This window comes from Oryza brachyantha, chromosome 1 (assembly GCF_000231095.2).
Source record: "Oryza brachyantha chromosome 1, ObraRS2, whole genome shotgun sequence".
Taxonomy (NCBI): domain Eukaryota; kingdom Viridiplantae; phylum Streptophyta; class Magnoliopsida; order Poales; family Poaceae; genus Oryza; species Oryza brachyantha.
The window spans coordinates 18,067,659-18,086,638 of record NC_023163.2 but is presented as its reverse complement, the minus strand read 5'-3'; the positions used below and the strand labels follow the sequence as shown (position 1 = coordinate 18,086,638).

General features: G+C 39.3%; 1 protein-coding gene across 1 annotated transcript; it reads right to left on the bottom strand.

The window, feature by feature from the left end:
* Positions 1-10,989: 10,989 nt before the first annotated feature.
* On the bottom strand, positions 10,990-18,535 carry LOC102710549 (SCY1-like protein 2). The gene is made up of 14 exons (XM_006646037.2): positions 17,826-18,535; positions 17,429-17,533; positions 16,852-16,962; positions 16,174-16,356; positions 15,839-15,965; positions 15,637-15,698; positions 15,322-15,408; positions 14,739-14,825; positions 14,210-14,323; positions 13,891-14,019; positions 13,629-13,691; positions 12,858-13,019; positions 12,627-12,745; positions 10,990-12,553 (listed from the first exon to the last, which is right to left on the bottom strand). Exons 1-14 carry the CDS (start codon positions 18,315-18,317, stop codon positions 11,512-11,514), a joined length of 2,883 nt encoding a protein of 960 aa, XP_006646100.2. The 5' UTR covers positions 18,318-18,535; the 3' UTR covers positions 10,990-11,511.
* Positions 18,536-18,980: the final 445 nt, after the last annotated feature.

Genomic DNA, 18,980 nt, shown 5'->3' with positions numbered 1-18,980 from the left:
GTTGTCATGCAAATGCAAAGGATGTTTATGGCCATTGTGGTGGTGGTGGTTGTGGTTGCAGAAATAAGCAGCACAGCATGTGAGCTGAGTGAGTGGCCAAGGCATAAATGTGTTGAGGAGAAGAGATGTGAGAAAGAGAGCCAATGTTGTTGCTAAGGGGTTACCCTACCCCTCTTGTGAACCCTAAAACTAAAGAGTGGAGAAAAGTAGATGGGGCTGCACAACTGTCCTACTTAATGCAGATCACCATCCACCTGTGACACATTTGTTTACCATTTTCCTCCCTGATGATCAGATGATGCTTCACTCAGTCACATCTCTTAGTTGGAATCACAGATTAATCAATGGATGATGGCACACCACACCACACACACACCTAGCTACTACTACTTGGTAGTACTGCTCACATTGCTTCATCTTTTCCTCTGATTTGATCTGCACTTCCAACTCAAACCTAACTGAGTTTGTACTTGGTGAACTCACTCTGATGAGTCTGCAACACCACTACACCCCATGCATTTCTGCTGGCCTCAGATGGCACATGGCACAAGAACCATCACTGTCACACAAGCATCTACCCAAAGATTGAACTCAATTAACCTCCCACCATGCATGTTTCCCTTTTCACACACTGTCAATTGTTACCTATGTATTATATATGTTCAAACATGAGTAAATAACATGGTTGGGCCTGAAGATGAAGCTAGGGGGGGAAGATGGGGTCAAATGTTGCAATGTGTCTCAAGATCCCAAAACAGGAATTTGTTATAGTTATCCTTTAATGGCAGTAAGTACCAGTAACTTAGTCTAGATTTGGTCTGAAGAGATGTGCCAAAAGGACCAACAAGGAGAGAGAGAGGGGGTTAAAGCATCCAATGGAACAGTAAATTGGACGCCATTGGCTCACTTGACACAAGCCGAATTAATTCTTGGCATGTGCAGTTAAAATTGTTTGACCCGTACTGCTCTTGTGGCAATGGTAACTTGGCAGGTTAGGAGAGGATAAAAAGGAGATTAGACTGGATAGATCTTGCTTAGGACTAGTAGTAGTACTGCCTAGTCCAGGAAGAGTGATTGGTCTATGTTAGATCGGGATTCAGTAGTTATTGATTGGGAATTATATATTGTCCTCATGGACCAAGCCAGCATGAGTAATATTTTTCTTCTTTTTTTTTGTCCAGAGTCCTTTGCCTTAGGATATGGTTGGTTTGTAGTAGGACTCAAGCAATGTAGGTCAGTTCTATATATATATATATTAAAAAAAGAATATGAATGAGGCTATCTCCTTAGGTGTCCTTTGGATGTCAGTTTTTCAGAAGTTTTTGCGGGAATTGAACTAATTCATCTGAAATATTCTGTATTTACTATGCAACTTTTCTTGCTAATTACAAACCTTCAGAAAAGGAATTTTTATTTACTTGGATTGTGTGTAAGCGGAAACATTATGTTGAACTCTTTAATTGCGGACATTTTGTTTGTGAAGTCAAGTCCTTTTTAATAACTCCAGGGTCATAAAAAGACGTTGAGATCAGTGTTATATGCTTTATTTTTGTTCTTTATTGAGGCCTTGTTTCTTTTCTTTTTAAGATTCTTTGTGGTGTTATGAGATGCAGGCATGCAAGCTTTAATGCCGTCAGAGTAAAAACTGAAACTAATAAAGCATAGTAGGAACAAAAGGATTATAACAAGCATAAGATGACACAGCATTAGGTGAGGCCAGGTACATAATTTTCATTGTACCATGAACCAATTCATAGTGCTTTTATTGTCTCCTCCCCTTCGATCTGAAGCCTTGCAAGTACTGCACTGTTATGCATAGGTGATAGAACCATACATGCATGCAGCATGCTGCATTAGGCTTCAGACAGCTACATTACTTCACATCTCCCTGACCCAATCTAACCATCCTTGCATTGCATTGCATTGACACCTCCCTTGTTGCAGCATCTATTTGCTCTTGACAATGGTTGCCACTAAACTGTACTACCTCTATTTCATATTGTAAGACTTTTTAGCCTTGTCTAAATTCATCAATTGATAAATATATATAATTCATATATATGTCTAGATTTATTAGCATCCATATACATTTAGGTAAGTCTAAAAAGTATTACATTGTAAAACAGAGGGAGCACTATATTGTATTATTGTGTTCAGGGAGGAGGGGAAAAAGTCTGCAGCCTTTTCATTGAAAGGACACCCCAATTGCAACCTTTTCAGGTAGCTAGAGAGCAAGCATTTCACAGATCTATGATGGCGAGCAACATATGGCTTTGCTTAGGTTGTTCCCCTGTGGTTTTTGAGGCAGAAACAAAAGGAGGGAGAGATGCATCCAGACCAATCCATTCACATGAGCCTCCCAACCACCAAGAGTTAAAGGTTTGCTCATGGCAACTACTGCCTTGATCTCTTCCCCTTGACATGTACTACCATGTAATGGGGTTTGTGCCCAAGTTGGAGTAGCCTCAAACTCACAAGCACCTGGCTGGCTCTGGTTGGCTTTCTCAAGATCTGATTGAAGGTGGTCACACAGCAGAATGCCAGGTCCTTTTCCCTTCTACCATGCTCCTACTCTCAAGGCTGCCCCAAGAAATATTCTCCTCATCTTGATATTTTTTCCGTTATAAGCCGAAACAATTTAATTCATATCATGTCACAATTTATGTAACAAAAGACTAAAACATAAATACACAACAACACAACATATATATATAACCATGCGGAGCCTATAAGGGATAGTTTATTTTCGAAAAATCAAAAAGACTGGTTAGATAGTGTGGAGGATATGGATAATGGGTAACCACGGAATACAAAACCAACTATAGATAGGAGTGCGTCCAGTCCAATAAACATGAGATATATTAGAATTTTGATGATATGTTGTCTTGTATTTCAAGGCAGGTTATAGAATCTCAATCAAATAATACATCTAAAAATAAGGAAACCAAAACGACATCTAACTAGGAATCCTATCTTGTAATACTTCCTCCAATCCTATATAAGATTGCTTGGTGCATATAAGGGAAAGATATCCAACGTATACAACACAAATCCACGGAATACAATTCACCAAAATAGGAGTAGCTATTACCTTATATCGAGAAAACCATCCAAACCGTTGTTTTTCACGTTCATCCACTTTTAGGTCTCGTGCGTATCCTCCTTTTATTATTGCTAATACATAGCATCATGTATTAAAAAAAGACTTGCTTTGTTATCACATTTTCATTGAATAACATTTGTACACAATTTTAAAAAGAGAGAAGTCAATATTTGATATCTCAATTATAATTTTGATTCTGTTTTGTTCTCTAAACTCTTGGAACCATTCAATTAGCTCTTATGTGACATTCACGTAAACAAGTATTGGCATCGTCGATATACTATTAAATAATAAATAGAAACAAAATAAATAAAACAATGTATCATACTACCTATTTTTTTAAATATATCTTAGGATTAAGATTAAAGTGAGGAATGATCGTATCTAGTTGAGATGGGAAAGCGGATACTAGTACTAACTAAAATTAAAAAATATTATGATTAATCAAGACGAGGAGATACGTGGAGTAGTTAGTATATTTTAGAACATATTTAAATAATATAAGCGGCAATATTCCATTGGTTCAGTCGAAATCAAAGGGCATAGTAAAGCAGAAGGTGGGTGGGTCACCGTTGGATGGTGAGTGACGTTGGCAACAGCCACATTGCCTGCCTCAAACCGGGGATGCCAACATTTTGCAGAGGAAGGGAACAAAAGCCCACGTAAAGCCCATGTCTACTCGTCCCCCTAAAAGCTCACATCAGCGGTCCCACCCTCTGTCTTTTGCTTACGGTAATCCTTCTCAATGCCATTTCTTATTTATACAGATTATTATCAGATTTTCCCGACTTTTGCGTCGTATAGTATTTTCTTTACAAAAATTCATATATAGAAGTTTATTACATCATCTTTTTAATGTAGATTTTTAATATTTTACTCCGTAGTAGTTAAATTTATCATTGCATCATTAAGCAGCTATCAAGAAGTTTTTGATAATTTTCATATTCCATTATTAGAAAAACACAGCCTATCATACGAATATTTAGTTTCCACTCAGACCAGCGAATACATTTCTGCTTGAAGAGGGCTCAACAGCATGCACACTGCCATCAGATAGAATTAGCATGCTTCGCCTCCATGTGACTGACCAACGTATGTACCAATACAATTATAAACAACAACTCCATATACTACTTTTAAAAAAGTTTATGGTAACAAAATCATTAAATAAAGATCCAAGTTTCTAATTAATATCAATACCTTTTACTCAATAGTTTTTCCCAATTTTTGGAAGTTTCCATTCGAATAATACTATTCAAAATTTAAAAACTCTCCTAATAAAATTAAGAAAAAAATGTATATTCACCAACTTTACACATGAAAAAAGTACATTCCCAAACTATACGCATGAAAAATTATATTCAAAAAATTTATACATGAACAAAATTTATATATAATCAAAAAATTATATCCACAAGCTTGATACATGATTTTTTTTATGAAACTATATAATAGCTTAAAAATCTACAAATGACTTTTAAAGATTACAAATATGAACTCTGTATTTTTTTTAATCTTTCTTAATAAATAATTTTATTACTGAAACTCGTTGTAAATATTTTTACCATATGAACCTTTTGGCAACGCCACCCCATCTGGCGTGACAAAACAACGTGCCACATAGATTAGTTGGTGTGATATTATTGTCTTTGCCATGTCAGTGATGGTGGTATAACAGACCTGCCATGCCGACTAACTTGGTGACAACTCTTTTTGCCATGTTAGAAAGGGTGGTCTGGTCAACAATGTTCCGATGATAAAAATATATTACCTAGAAATAAAAATATTTATTAAAAATATTTAAAATAATTCATGGGAGTGTGACCTGTTAAATCTATTTTAGTATATAAAAGATATAGGTGTACATATGCATGCACATATCAAAAACTAACATAGTCTCATGTAGGCCACATCTAGAGATCGCAAACGGGCCCGTTACCCAAAACTTGTTGGGTTTATACTCTATTAGGAGACGGTGTTGTGAGTACATTCTCCTCATACTCGAACCCGTTAACCCATGGGTTCAAAATACCCGTGTTGTTATTGCCTAGAGCTTGGTAATGCCTTATTGAGTTTTGAACCATTTGAATTGTCATCTTATAATTATTGATTTTGCAATGTGGCTGTATTTCTTGTTCGTTGATTTTACCATGTGGCTAAGTGGTTTTATCTCGTAGCCTTATATGTTTTTGAATCCTAAATTTCTAAAATCTACGCATTTAACTGTAGTATATACCTTATTGCTGTACACAATTATAATACATGAAACATGTATGGGTATCCAACAGGTACCTGTCAACCATGTGGATATGGGTATAGGAGAATTTTGTACCTGCAGCGTGTGTGGGTATTTTAGTCAACAAATTTAGTTTCAATAGGTACAGATATAGGGTGTGAGTTGAGTGTGACTGTGCGAAAACTCATTAGCTACGTACACGTCGCCATCTCTAGCCACATCTGGGAGAGCGACATCTCTCATCACCTTTGTCACCTGTCGTGAAAAGAAAAAAAATGTTGCTTAAAGTGGGACCCACAGAGCAGCCACTCAAGAAGAAAATGTATGGAAATAGTAAATTACACGCTTCGATAGATTTGTTGGTCCATGGCGCGTGCGAATTCGCGTAAAAGCCCTTCCATGTCCGCAGCTCCACCAATGACGTTGCTCACAAAAGCACGTTGATTTAGATTATTTATGCTTCGCAGATGAGAGAATTTCTTTTACGAGAACACAGTACAGGCGCTCACAACACATGCACACTCTTTCTAAAGAACGCACGTTGAGAGAATTTTTTTGGAGCCACAAAATAAACACAAGTGCTCGTATATACGCGTGTACCCACGTAAACCCTACTGTTATAAATATTACGAAAGACTGAACTAATATCATATATATATATATATATATATATATATATATATAATCAATACAAGGTATTACATCCATCCTAAAATATATTTTGCTTTTTTATAATTTATTTTCTCTGTTCCAAAATATAAACACTTCTAGATCATTTAACAGAGATTATAATTGAGAAGAAAAGACTATGATATCCTAAATGGATACGAGTGGAGGATATGTGGAGATAAAAGGGAAATAATTTAAAATGGAAAGTGATTTATGAGTCATGTAGTATTGTCAATAGTATGATAAATATTTATATCTTGGTTCAAGATTCAAAACCTAGAAATGTTTATACTATAGAATGGTTGGAGTATATTTTAGGATAAAGATAGTAATATGAATATATTGTCCAATCAACAACAAACCTGTTACACTTGACATGGTCAATCACCGTACCAAGATTCAGACCAGCTGTGGTCACTACTGTAGGTGCAACTTATGTAGTTACTGATGATATTATGATATGCAAAACAGACGGCCTAAACCAGTGATAAACACGGTTCAAAGTATTGTAGCTAAAATATTGTTGTGGATCATATAATTGTCATTGCTCCACGACATTGCTCCACCATATACAATATATCTGGCCTCGGCACGACGGCCGACGAGGACGACGACTAGGGTGATCTGAGCTCAGCGTGCGGCCGCGGCTGACGGCGAGCGCACCGTGGAGGTGGTGGTGGTGTGCGACGTCACACACCGTCATGTGAGCTGAGGTCGGCCCATCAATTTATTTATAGTCTAATTAAGCAGGTAGTTTATCGGATTACCCACTTAATTGACTTATAAATGAGTTCGTGAGCCGGCCCACTTACACCTCTAACCACAGCCACACGCACTGTCCATATTCCTCACCCTGGAGCTAATCCAAAAGCGAGAGAGAGGGAGGGAGAGAGAACTGGCTAGAGAAATCGATGAACTGAAGCGATGCATGCGAGCAGCAGCAGCATCCAATAGATTTGGACAGACCGGGCCCCCCTCTCACCTCCTCATCGGATTCCCTATCCATTTCCTCACATCCTCGGGCTTCTTCCTCTCGACTGCTGGCTCATGTATACACGCGCGTTAATTCTACACACGCCGGTGCCATAATTTCCTCGAATCAGATTTGCCATGAATGAATTTAATCAATCCGTGTCCATCCGTCTCTGCATCCTTCCATCCACGCACCAAATCAATGCAATTCTGTAGCATATTTACATGGAGAGGTCATCTTTTCGATTTTTGTAGAAAAAAATAAATAACATAGTTATAAACGAAAAATAATTTATGCATAAATTTTTATATGTTGTTTCTAGGATCTAGAAGAAAATACTGAAAACACACCATTATAAAAAAACCATAAAATTAACTTTAAGTTAAGTTTAAAATTTTAATTTTTTTCACTGATATAAAAAAAACGAAAAGATAAATACAAGCATACAGAACGTTGATCTATCAAATCAAGCGATGTGCATGACACATTGACATGGCCTGGGTGGTCCATGGCGTCCATCACCAATGAGGTGAGATGAGATGAGATTGGGAGGCAGCCCTTAATTTGTCTAAAATCTATAGGGCCTTGGTGCCATCTCAGGTTAGGTACGTACGTGCTGCTACTGCAATTTACTCCGTCACGTACTACTGCGTACGTACATACGTACTATCGATCGATCGATCGATTCGATTGGCCGGACCACATGTGCAGCAGCACACACACAGACCTAGCTCCCGGATGATCAATGATGACGGGCTAAAATCGATCGCATCGATCAGCAGCTACTGGTACTAGCACTACAGTTCCAACGTCTCGTCGTAGAGTTGGATTGGATCGGTAGATTTTTCATCGTCATGGATCGCAGGCAAGTACTCGTACTCGTGTAGGTAGCTACTCGAGGCTTAGTCTGTTTTACTCTGATTTTTTTTAGTCCCGGCCTTTTTGACACTAATTAGTATTAAATATAGACTATTAACAAAATTCATCTCATACTTTAGACTATTTCGCGGCACGAATCTATTAACTCTAATTAGTCCATGATTAGCAAATGTGATGCTACAGTAAACATTTGCTAATTGTGTCTTAATTAGGCTTAGGCTTAAAAATTGTCTAATAAAATAGTCTTTATGTAATTAGTTTTATTATCAGTCTATATTTAATACTCCTAATTAATGTCAAACATCCAATGTGACAAGAGACTTAAAAAAAAGTCTCTGAATCCAAACAGTCACTCAGTACATAGGCACTATTGTTTGGTTGATTGAGTAGTTTCATAGAAAATATAGTAATAGGTTAATTAATTATTAGTTATAAAAAAATAGAGAGTGGATTGATATGATTTTTAAAATTAATTATTTATATAATTTTTAATAAAATATATTGTTTAACAGTTTGAAAAACATCCATACAAAAGACGAGTGAATGTGACTTAGGCATTGTTCAGCTCCCAAAAACATTACATCAAATTTTTGGACATTTAAATGAAGCATTAAACATAGATAAAATGAAAAACTAATTGCACAGCTATGAGAGAAATCTTGAGACGAATCTTTTGAGTCTAATTAGTCTATGATTAGCTATAAGTGCTACAGTACCAACATGTGCTAATGATGGCTTAATTAGGCTAAAAAAATTCGTCTCACAGTTTCCAACCGAGCTGTAAAATTTATTTTTTTATTCGTGTCCAAAAACTCTTTTTGACATTCAGTCAAACGTTCGATATGACATTTTCCTAAGAAATTTCGCCATCTAAACAAGACCTTAGTTAACTCGGACAGCAAACAACGCCGGGCTAGTTGTCGCCGCTAGGCTATTATTGTGTGGTGATGGAAGCAGTAGCTTAGGCTGATGGGTATACTGGACAATGCTACAGTGCTAAGCCGTTGAAGTCCGAATGCACAGTGTTTTTCTGTACCCGGACGTCTGATCCCATGTATGATTGGCATGAGGTCTATGTATTGGACAAATCATGGTGACCCCTCTTAAGCACAGATGGTAAGAAACGACACTATTTCAATATTATTTTTCTGAAATTTTCCGATAGCTGTATATAATTATGAATTTGACTATTTAGTGTTGGTTTTAATTAATATGATGCTGATATAAATTTTAAAGAAACTACATTTTAGTGAGAGGAATTGTTAGAAAATAACTTTTTATTGTTTCTTGAAAATGGTATCCATACGGTTAAGGGTTTCCATACCGTTTACCCACCTACCAACATATGCGTACATGCATATATTATATATACATGTATTTATACACATTGCTTCTCATAAAAAAAAAGAAGAATAAAAATGTGAAGGCATTGTTGTCCTAGAAGGCTGGCGGTGCGATCACTCAATAATGCAGTGAGTGCTAACTTTCTCGTGACATGCGACTATGCGAGATACTAGCACTGATGGCTTGATGAGCCACCTCCACTGTTTCGCTGCCCAATCATGGCCGGGCCAAGGATCACGGAGAGATAGGCAGTACAAATATGCGTGCCCACACTCAATCTTTTTGCCAATGGATATACCTAGACCCTGTGCCATAATACTATGGGCTTGTTTGATTTTTTTTTTTTGTCTTTGTGCAGAAATCAGCTCTACCTAAGTTGGCAGTGTGAATTCTTTTACACGTTTTGATATTAGCAAATTTTGGTAACGTTAGGACGTGTTTAGTTTAAAGCATATCCAAGTTTGGTAGTGTTTAAGTGTCTGGAACTGCTGCTAAAATTTGTTAGGGTTAAATATGGCAACAAACCATGTATGCACCGTACCCACATTGCCTCAAACTTTTCGCTCATGTTTATGCTATCTACCCTAAATTTAAATTTTAAAGGTTAATTTTGAGGCATTTTTTATCGTAGTTTAATTTTTAGATCTTATCTATCCGGCGATAAAGTGGTTACAAATATACACCACTGTTTATATAGAGTAGAAAACCATTGGCTCACCCAAAGCACACACATTTACTCAAGATTAGTTTTACTGTACCGCACAAGCAAATACTCCTGCATATCCACACTTCCACATATGTGCGCATTGCCTTTACTTCCCATCAGTGACCCCCCACCACTATGAATGTGATCACATGCATGGCACGCCATCATCCATCCATCCACTTTGCAGCCTCGTGCAGGCTAGCTTTGCCCTCCTCCTCCTCCTCCCCCGGCTACACTACACACAAGCGTAGAACCAGATGCGATGCGATGATCAATCAATGCGCCCGCGCCCTCCCTTCTCGCCTTGCAGTTTCGAGGCCGGGGTCGCACGGGCTCGTGCGGAGCAAACGGCGCGCCCATCTCGAGCCCTCCCCACAACCAGCTAGCTAGCTAACCGATCGAGCTGAGCTGAGCTGAGCTCGCCATGATGGGAAGGATGGGGGAGGACATGAATGCCATGATGGAGATGGGGAGCACGCTGGTTGGATGGATGGATGGATAGTGTGTTCTGATGTGGCCGAAATGTTTGCTTTGGTTCATCAAATGGATGGATGGCTGCGCGCAGATGGGTATATACGCTGTTTGGGGAGCTTTTTGGTAGATACAGCTACTTTCAAAATCTCTAGCTAAAGTGAAGTTGAAACTGTTAGCCTGCCACACACAAAACGAGTTAACTCGTTAGTGCATGATTTACTATATCAATTACTACACCCGTTTCATAATATAAAACTTTCGAACATTCCATATACTCATATCGATAATAATGAATATAAACATATATACAACTAATATACATTGATCAATAGAAAAATCTAGACATAGCTAAAAAATCTTAACAATGTAAAACAGGGGAGTATCCGTAAGAATGGACCTAAGACTCTAGCTACATAATCTAGAAAAAAATAGTGGTCAGAATTGAGGGGTTATCAGCTTCTTCGTATTCTTAATAGCTCCCTCAAAACACGACTAAAATTGATTTTCGTGATAAAAAGAGTTTAGGCACCAAGAAGAGTAGTCTTTCGGAAATGCATGTTCACTCTCAACATCTTTAATCACAATTCACAACAGACATGGGTTTCTATCGACAACGGCTACTCTTGTGTTGATGGGCCTGCACTGTTGGACTACACAACATGGGGGCCTTCACAGAATAAATGAATGGAATTACACGTTGTAGGGAGGGAGTATCTGAGTACATCACCTTGGGTCCATTTGCACGAGGCCCATTAAACCTGGTGGAGTGGTGGCACATCCTATGAGCATTCAAAACATCCCAACAAACATGTTGACTGTATTCATGAACTCTACAATATACAGCAGAGTTTGGACAAATATATTATACACAAATAGAACTTATCCTGTTTGGCCTGTCCAAATAGGACCAAGAGAAGCAGGCTTCCTGAGAAAGAGAACATTTTGTAACCTCTGGAAGGCTCTGAAGCAGCTTCTTTTGGGGGCTATCAACTGTCTGAGACCATCCAGTTGCAAAACTGACATGTAAATACACTACTGCCGCAAGCAGGTCGGGAAAAAAAGGCATTTTGCTCACCATATAGAAGAACTTCAACATTTGCAGAAGGAAGATAGAGGGTCCTCAATTGCTACAGTAAATCTAGAATAGGTGGCTGCTCTGGTGAAACATTGGAATGGGGAGTCCGTGATGCTCGTGAAAGCGCCGATTGCCCTTGATTTCTACCACGCCCTCTTCCAACAGAAGCAGATGGAGGAGGGGCGAGCCTAGGTGGACCCTGTGTAGTGCTGGTTGAGAGTGGCAGTGATCCAAAGTCAGATTTTGACTGCATGATGCCCTGCCCTCCAATAGAATTAACTGGATTGGAGAAACCTGTACTCAGTCCTCCAATTGGATTTCCAAATCCAAGAACCGAGTTGCCCTGATCCAAGTAACTGCCTGTTGAGTTCATGCCCATTAAATTAGTAGTGTTTGGTTTTGCTGACCAGCTCACTTGGTTGGTTTTCATTTGTCCCATAGAGCCGCTGTTGCCACTGAAACCAATATTCCCTGTACTAAATCCAGAAATACTTTGGTTTGTGCTTGACGGGTGCTCAGCAGCTGAAATGCTGGCACCGCTGCTTGCTTTGGGAGGCCAGTTGGCAAAAGGATCAATATCATCAAGACCCTCACTTTCCTTGCTAACAGATAGTGGTCCATTAAAGTCAGATGACGTACTTTTTCTAGGCGGCCACTCGATGTCAACAGGAACACATGAACCAGAAGTTTGAGGTCCAGAACTTGGTGGAAGAGATTGCAGTGATGGAAGTGGTTGTGCAGGCGAAAATGTAGCTGGTGCCACTTGCGAGATTGCAGATGGTGGTTTAGGTTGTTGAGTACTGAAATCGAAAGGAGGTACCGAAGGTTGCTTTGTTTTAGTGCTGAAATCAAAAGGGTCTGATGGTTGCTTCATTCGTGCATTGGAATCAGAAGATTGTGATGGAGCGTTGGCTTTCTTAGCAGGAACCCAGTCCTCGTCCCATGCAGGACCATTAGCAGCTTGTATGTGTCCAGTTTGTCCTACACCTCCTGACAATGGTTCAGAATGAATCCCATTTGCCAATGAGGGCGATACTTTTACCTCTGTACTCCCATTATCTGTAACAGTCACACCACGCTTCTCTTCAATCTTGCTGGAGAAGTAGGCACTAGTTTTAGTTGGTATATTGATTAGTGCATTGCAAGTATGATGGGACAAAATGGTACCTTGTGATATCCTTGACAAATAGTATATACTTAGCAAATTGCTGTACATTCAGTTGATGCGCTGTGAGCAGTGGGAAGACAAGAGGAATCACATACTCCGCAGCAAACTCAACACCACACTGGATCATTAGCAAATGAGTAAACTAAGGTATCTTTTAGAAGGTAAATCAATTGCATAACAAAACAACTGCTCATGATTTAGAAATAGTAACAAAAACTATAATAACAAACCTGTTTAGAAATTGCAATAGCCACTCCAAGGGTGCACATAAGTGTTGGTGCAGTATGGTCAACAGCTGTACAACGCCGAAGAGTCTGCAAGATCTCCAGTATACCTTCTTTATCCAGAGATGGAACAAGATCCCCTAAACAGCGCAAGGCATTTACACGCACCTATATTTTCAGATGACAATTTAAAATCAAGATCAGAAGGACAAAATATAAAAACACGAAACAATAAAAGGAACAGAAGGCTGCCTCCTGATAATAAGGTAGGAGTTAAATAAAGAAGAATTGAATAAAAGCAATATAGTGATGCAACACTATCATCTGAGATCTTAACACTTTTGATCTACAACATCAATTAAAACTAAGACTATCCAACCATGCAGTACAACATCACAAAGTATCATCAATATATAATGCTAAACATTAATTCAGAAACCAAAATGTCAGCAGCAACAAATTTATCAGATACTAAGATCAATAAATATGGTCATCAATAAGAAGAAAATCAGTTTCAGATTGGTAAGAAAAATAACAAGCTATAGGATGGAGTAGCTACATATAAAAACCATACACTCAGCATCTCATGGCTCCTATACTTATGTTTATTTATTTTTTGCACAAATGAGACAGGAGTTTTTCCTTTTAAATTATATTTTATAAAAATTGTTTGTTTCATCATACATGCTATTTGTGTGTTTTAAAGTGTATTAAAATGATATGAACTCACATATAAAGTAGCCAAATTATAAAACCAAAAACATATATTATGCATACCGCAGCAACTGTAGTCTTTAAGGCTAATCCATGTACACGTGGCAGCACCGATTGTTTCAGTAGCTGCAAGAAGAAATCACTGAATGAGTACAAAAATGAGGTTCACGTGGACCTGTAAATGGAAGTGTCATTGTGAAGTTCATTTGTCAAGTGAGACCTTACCCAACAATACATTTTAGAGAAAAAGAAAATGTCTCATGATGGACAAAATGAAGCTACAGTTTATAGTTGATCTTCATTTTAAAATATATTCTACTCTAACCTTCACGTCAAGCTGGCGAGACAATGGCACTGTCCGTCGCAGTACTTCTTCCTGTAGTCGGGGATCAGTGTCATCATAAGCCCGGACCAGCATAGGAAGGACATGTGATATCAAATGCTCTTGTGCAGCCTGCAAAGAGAAGCACAGTAAACAAATTTACTTAGGCCATCAACCATGGAAAATTTCAGTAATTAAGCTATTCTGCTGGTACCTTTGTAAATTTAGATTATAATTGCATTTGCTCTAGAGAGAGAGAGAAAAAAAGTAAACACAGAAACGATGGAATCAGTACAGTAATTTATAAAGTAACCATAGTTACCTTGTTAATGATGAGATCCGCATGCTTCACAAGCAAAAGGAGTGTTTCACCTGACGCCGAAGTAAATACCGGAACAAGGGCAGGCAGTGTTGAAAGCTCAAAATCACCTTTATCCTGACAGAGCATACAACAGCTTTTCAGAAAAATAAATAGCAATTGCATGATTGCATCATAAAGAGACATCACCATATGACATAGTTTTAACTGTATTTCATGCTAAAAATTATATGGACTGAAGGAACTGAAGCATAATAAAGAAAACAACATTCCAGTTTTCGCACTGTACTACTGTGGACGATTCTGTTGCAGCAAGAATTATAGACACATAAAATTAGACTTAAGCCAGTCATAGACAAGTTCAGACAAAAAACATTAAAAGAAAATATGATGCTGACATTATGCAAAGTGGTATTACAGAACCATGGTATCATGCCATTAGTTAATGATTAGTGAGAAAAGTTCATTGAACAGAGAACAAAATTCATAAAATATTTAAGAAAGGTATTGGTAAAAAAGCAAGGAATATGACCTGAGATTCTGCTATTGTTAGAACCATGGGCAAAATCATTGGCTGCATGACCATGTTGCGTAACTCAGCACAAAGAGGTGGAAGAACCTGGTTGAAAACTGTGAGTCAGCTTACAGATAGTCAATATATTAACATTGTCAATCAACATTTTTTCCCTTGATATAGAAAGGAACATGCACACATATGCAAAAATAAGTCAGTTGTGCACATTCAATAAATTAATTGAATCAAAGAAAATGAGAATGCTATTAGAAGGATCAACAAAGGAAGTGATTCCTATGTAAAAACTGATTAATCTATGTAATAAAGAAATGAAAATTAGAACAGTTGATAAGATCTTGATAGCACAAGAAGTGGGCATTATATTCAATTGAAAATTATAAGATGGACATCAAATTAAGATGCACATGTATAGTTGATGCAAAAATATTTGTCAGGCAAATGGGAATAAGTAACATGGAATAATCAAATAAGTAGCAGGTTCTAATATCTTCTAAGAAGCAGCACACAAACCAAGAAAATGTAGCATAGTTTGATGAGACCACACTTGAAAAGGGAAGTGGAGAGAATGGATTGTGCATACTTTATACCGAAGAACTCGGGAATCGAAGTCCTTCCACATATCTGATAAAGCCTTCAGAAACTCTGTCTTCTGCATATTGTCTCTCTCCTGAAGATGATATTGCATTAAGATTAGAACCATTTCTAGGTACCAAATTATTCTGTTGTCTCTTCAGACAAACAGCAGATAGTACTCCTAGTTCTGTCATCCCATGTAGAATTGAAGCTTAAGACAGTTAAATCAAATCCTCAGACACAAAAAAGCAAGCTATCTGCATATAAATGAAACAAGCAACTAACTTATCTCTGAAAAGAAAGTGGAGTTATAGACACATACAAGCAAATGGTCAAGGAAACGAAGAGCACGCAACCGCGTATCATTCCGGAAGAAAGAAGAGCCTATCAGACAAAAAGGGTAAAATTTCAAAAGAACATGTAAGTACAGGCACCCCTGGTGATCTCCAATCAGATGGATCAACCAAAAAATCCTTTCTAAAGATCTTTTGCCCAATATAAGGAAGAGAATAGGTGATACTTACCTGTGAAGGCCATAGCACTAGGTCGTGATGCTACATCTACTGATAGCATCCTTTGCAAATCCACCACTAAGTCAGCAGGGATATTAGAAAAGGCTTCACTTGTTAAATACGTCAAGGAATTCATGTACTGCAAAACAAAATGAGACATCAACACATCTTTAAAAAATGCTAACAGTGCAATAAATACAACTTTAAGTCCTTAACGGATGGTTTGTTTGGATATCAAAGGGGAAACTCCATACATGTACCAGCAGCAGTTCAGAGTTCAGGCAATTGAAGTTGAAAAAGAACAGCGTTCACAATAGGTAAGTGTCAAAATCCAGATTCAGGCATACCATTTTCACATTGTTATGGCAGTCCAGAAGTGGCCTACGCGCAACCAGGTGGTAAGCCAGACATCCAAAACTAAATATGTCACAAGCCAAGCCAGCTTTAGAATCTCCACTTCGGACCAATTCTGGCGCAGTATAATTCAAAGATGGTTGAAGAGGTAAAGCTGTATCCTCGACATCATAATCCTTGAGAAGAACCAAACAGATCAATAGATTATGATTCAAATTGAAGAAATGATACAGTGATGTGTTTTACAAAGCAGGTAACATAAAGCTAATTACATTGTTACGGCGGAAATCACATGATAAGTTGTAAATAGTGTTTACTTGTTCACTGTTAAGCCTTAATTGTGGAGTATCATTATCAAATCTAGGAACAATCTGTGGTCAGCAAACTCAGCATGGTGTGTGCCATTCTATAACTCAAATATAACTAGCGATAAATGTTTGATGAGTTAAACAAAAAGAGTTCAGTCCTAGGAGGAATTAGAGGCAAGAAGAAAGATGTGTTCATCATGGAGCACAATCGGCTAAGAGAGTCTTTATCAATTCAAGTAGAGTATTTATCCTACTGCTCCACAAGAGAAGATATCAATTAGTTAGTGTATCCAAAATGGTAAAAGAATACAAAGATTCAGAGCTATCATACAATGCACAACTAAGCATAAATTACGTACTAACCGAATAATGGAATTGCTGTGTTGATGTCAAACTGCCTGTGGCTTGGTCAACAGAAAGAGCAAAGCCAAACCCACCAAGCTTCCAAGATCCACTTGAAGTTATAAAGACCGTCTGTAAAAGAAATCAATCTGTTACACTGCAACAGACAAAGACCAAATAGGCTAAATATATAAGTATTTCATGCAAGAGCAGAGAAATCACAGGTTCAAAAATATAACTAGCATTTGCAGGATCATTGGTGGGCAGTGTTGGATTATGTGTTCCTACAGCACCAGTTCATGAACCAGATTCTTTTTAACTCATTCCATGCATAGTTAACTGCACAATAAATAGCAAGATATAATCGAGCAGCTAGTCTAGATCACAGCACGATGTGAATGACTTTGGCTAAGCATTCATAAAAGACAACTCCAAGCAAAGCACACTGTTATATTGTTGTACTACAAAACTTGAGAAACTAACTAAAGTAAAGCCGGTAAAACAAACAATGATTCTAACATATTTATGACAGAGCACATCCATAACAGGAAACATCCATGCAGAAACTATCAGTTGAAGAAATATGCTGCATCGCAACCTCAGGTGATATAGCTCGATGGGCAAGATGGGCATTGTTATGAAGAAAGTCTAGTGTCTCTGAGACTTGCAGCAAACCATGTTTAATCTCCAGTAGCCCCATTTCCTGCAATATAGGAATAAAAAAGCAAATCTCAATACAACTGAAAAATGAAAGAGGTCACTGAGAGATGTCCTTTCATTTCACAGAACAAAACTAGAACGCTGATGTGTCATACTTGGAAACTGTGAAATGAAAGTGGCACCGAGAATAGCCTAAATGTCCCAACTCAACAGTGAGACAGTAGCTGCGTGTAACCATACCATGAAATTACTAATTGCTGAAGTGATAAGGCCCAATTCAAGGCATCTAGGCACAAAGGTAACCTAACAAAAAAAAAGTGAGACGTGCTCCATACCATGCCCTTGAGCTCCTTGGGCACCTTGCCGACGTTGTCGAGGCAGCCGAGGGCGTTGGCGACGGACGCGAACAGCGGCTCGGTGGCCATGGCCATGGCGGCCTTGGTCTCGTCCAGCGCCTGGACGACGTGGAGCACGCCCGGGTGGCGGAGGCGCACGAGGCGGGCGGCGTCGGCGCGGGTGAGGTCGAGGAAGGCGTCCTCCGCCGCCTTGGAGAGGCCCGCCCGGGCGCGCGCCTCGGAGAGCGCCCGCTTGTCCAGCACCCAGACGGAGACGACCGGGTAGGGCGTGGACGGCGCCCCCTCCCGCGGCCGCGCCGTGTAGATCCGCCACGCGAGCCCCGGGCCCCCCGACCCGACCTGGTCGAGCAGCTCGAAGTCCTGCAGCGGCCGCGGGCCGGTCACCTCCTGCACCGTCGTCGTCACCGTCTTCTCGATCACCGCCGACGCCTTCGCCAGCGCCTGCGTCAGCGTCTTCATGTTCAGCGCCATCTCCTCCTCCTCCTCCTCCTCCGCCGCCGCCGCCGCCTGTGCCCCCTGCCCGCGCCGGCGAGATCTAGGAGCAGTGGAGGGGATCGGTGGCGGTCGGTCGGTGGCTGCTGCGTGTTTGGTAATTTACGGGGTTTTCTTTCTTAATTTCCACCAAATTTTTTTCTCTCTTTTTTTTTCTGGGCTCATGACTCCGAGACAGCGAAGGCCGACGAGGAGGATGCTTCGGGGCGAAGGGGACGAACGTGTTGAGTAGATTGGGGAAAACTATGGTTTGATCGTGGCCGTCCGTTTCGTTCCGCGGATGAGATGGACGGCTAGGGTTCGTCGTTACCGCGTGGGATGGGAGGGAGGTTGGTGTGCTGTAAGCCTGTAACGCTGTCGCTAATCACGTTCGGTTCGGTCAACGAGTTTTTAAGGGGGTAATTGGGAATTAAGAACACAGTTTTGTCAATTTGTGCCGTGTTACCTTCAGGTATACCGCAGGTTCGTGGTTGATTAGGCCTAAATGGTGTTACCTCCAGGTATACTCCAAGTTTGTCATCTGTGTGGTGTTTCCTTTTGGTCAATTTTATTTCCAAAATTTAGTTTTTTGATATTTGTTACAGTTATATCGAAGTCAAAACTACATAGTCAAATCATAAGCATAGAAAAGTTTCAACCATT

Coding starts and splice junctions, on each gene's coding strand:
- LOC102710549 (XM_006646037.2), bottom strand. CDS start 18,317: ATGGCGCTGAACATGAAGACGCTGACGCAGGCGCTGGCGAAGGCGTCG. Junction 17,534..17,825: donor CCAAGGAGCTCAAGGGCATG/GTATGGAGCACG, acceptor CCTATATTGCAG/GAAATGGGGCTACTGGAGAT. Junction 12,746..12,857: donor CTATTGCAATTTCTAAACAG/GTTTGTTATTAT, acceptor CTAATGATCCAG/TGTGGTGTTGAGTTTGCTGC.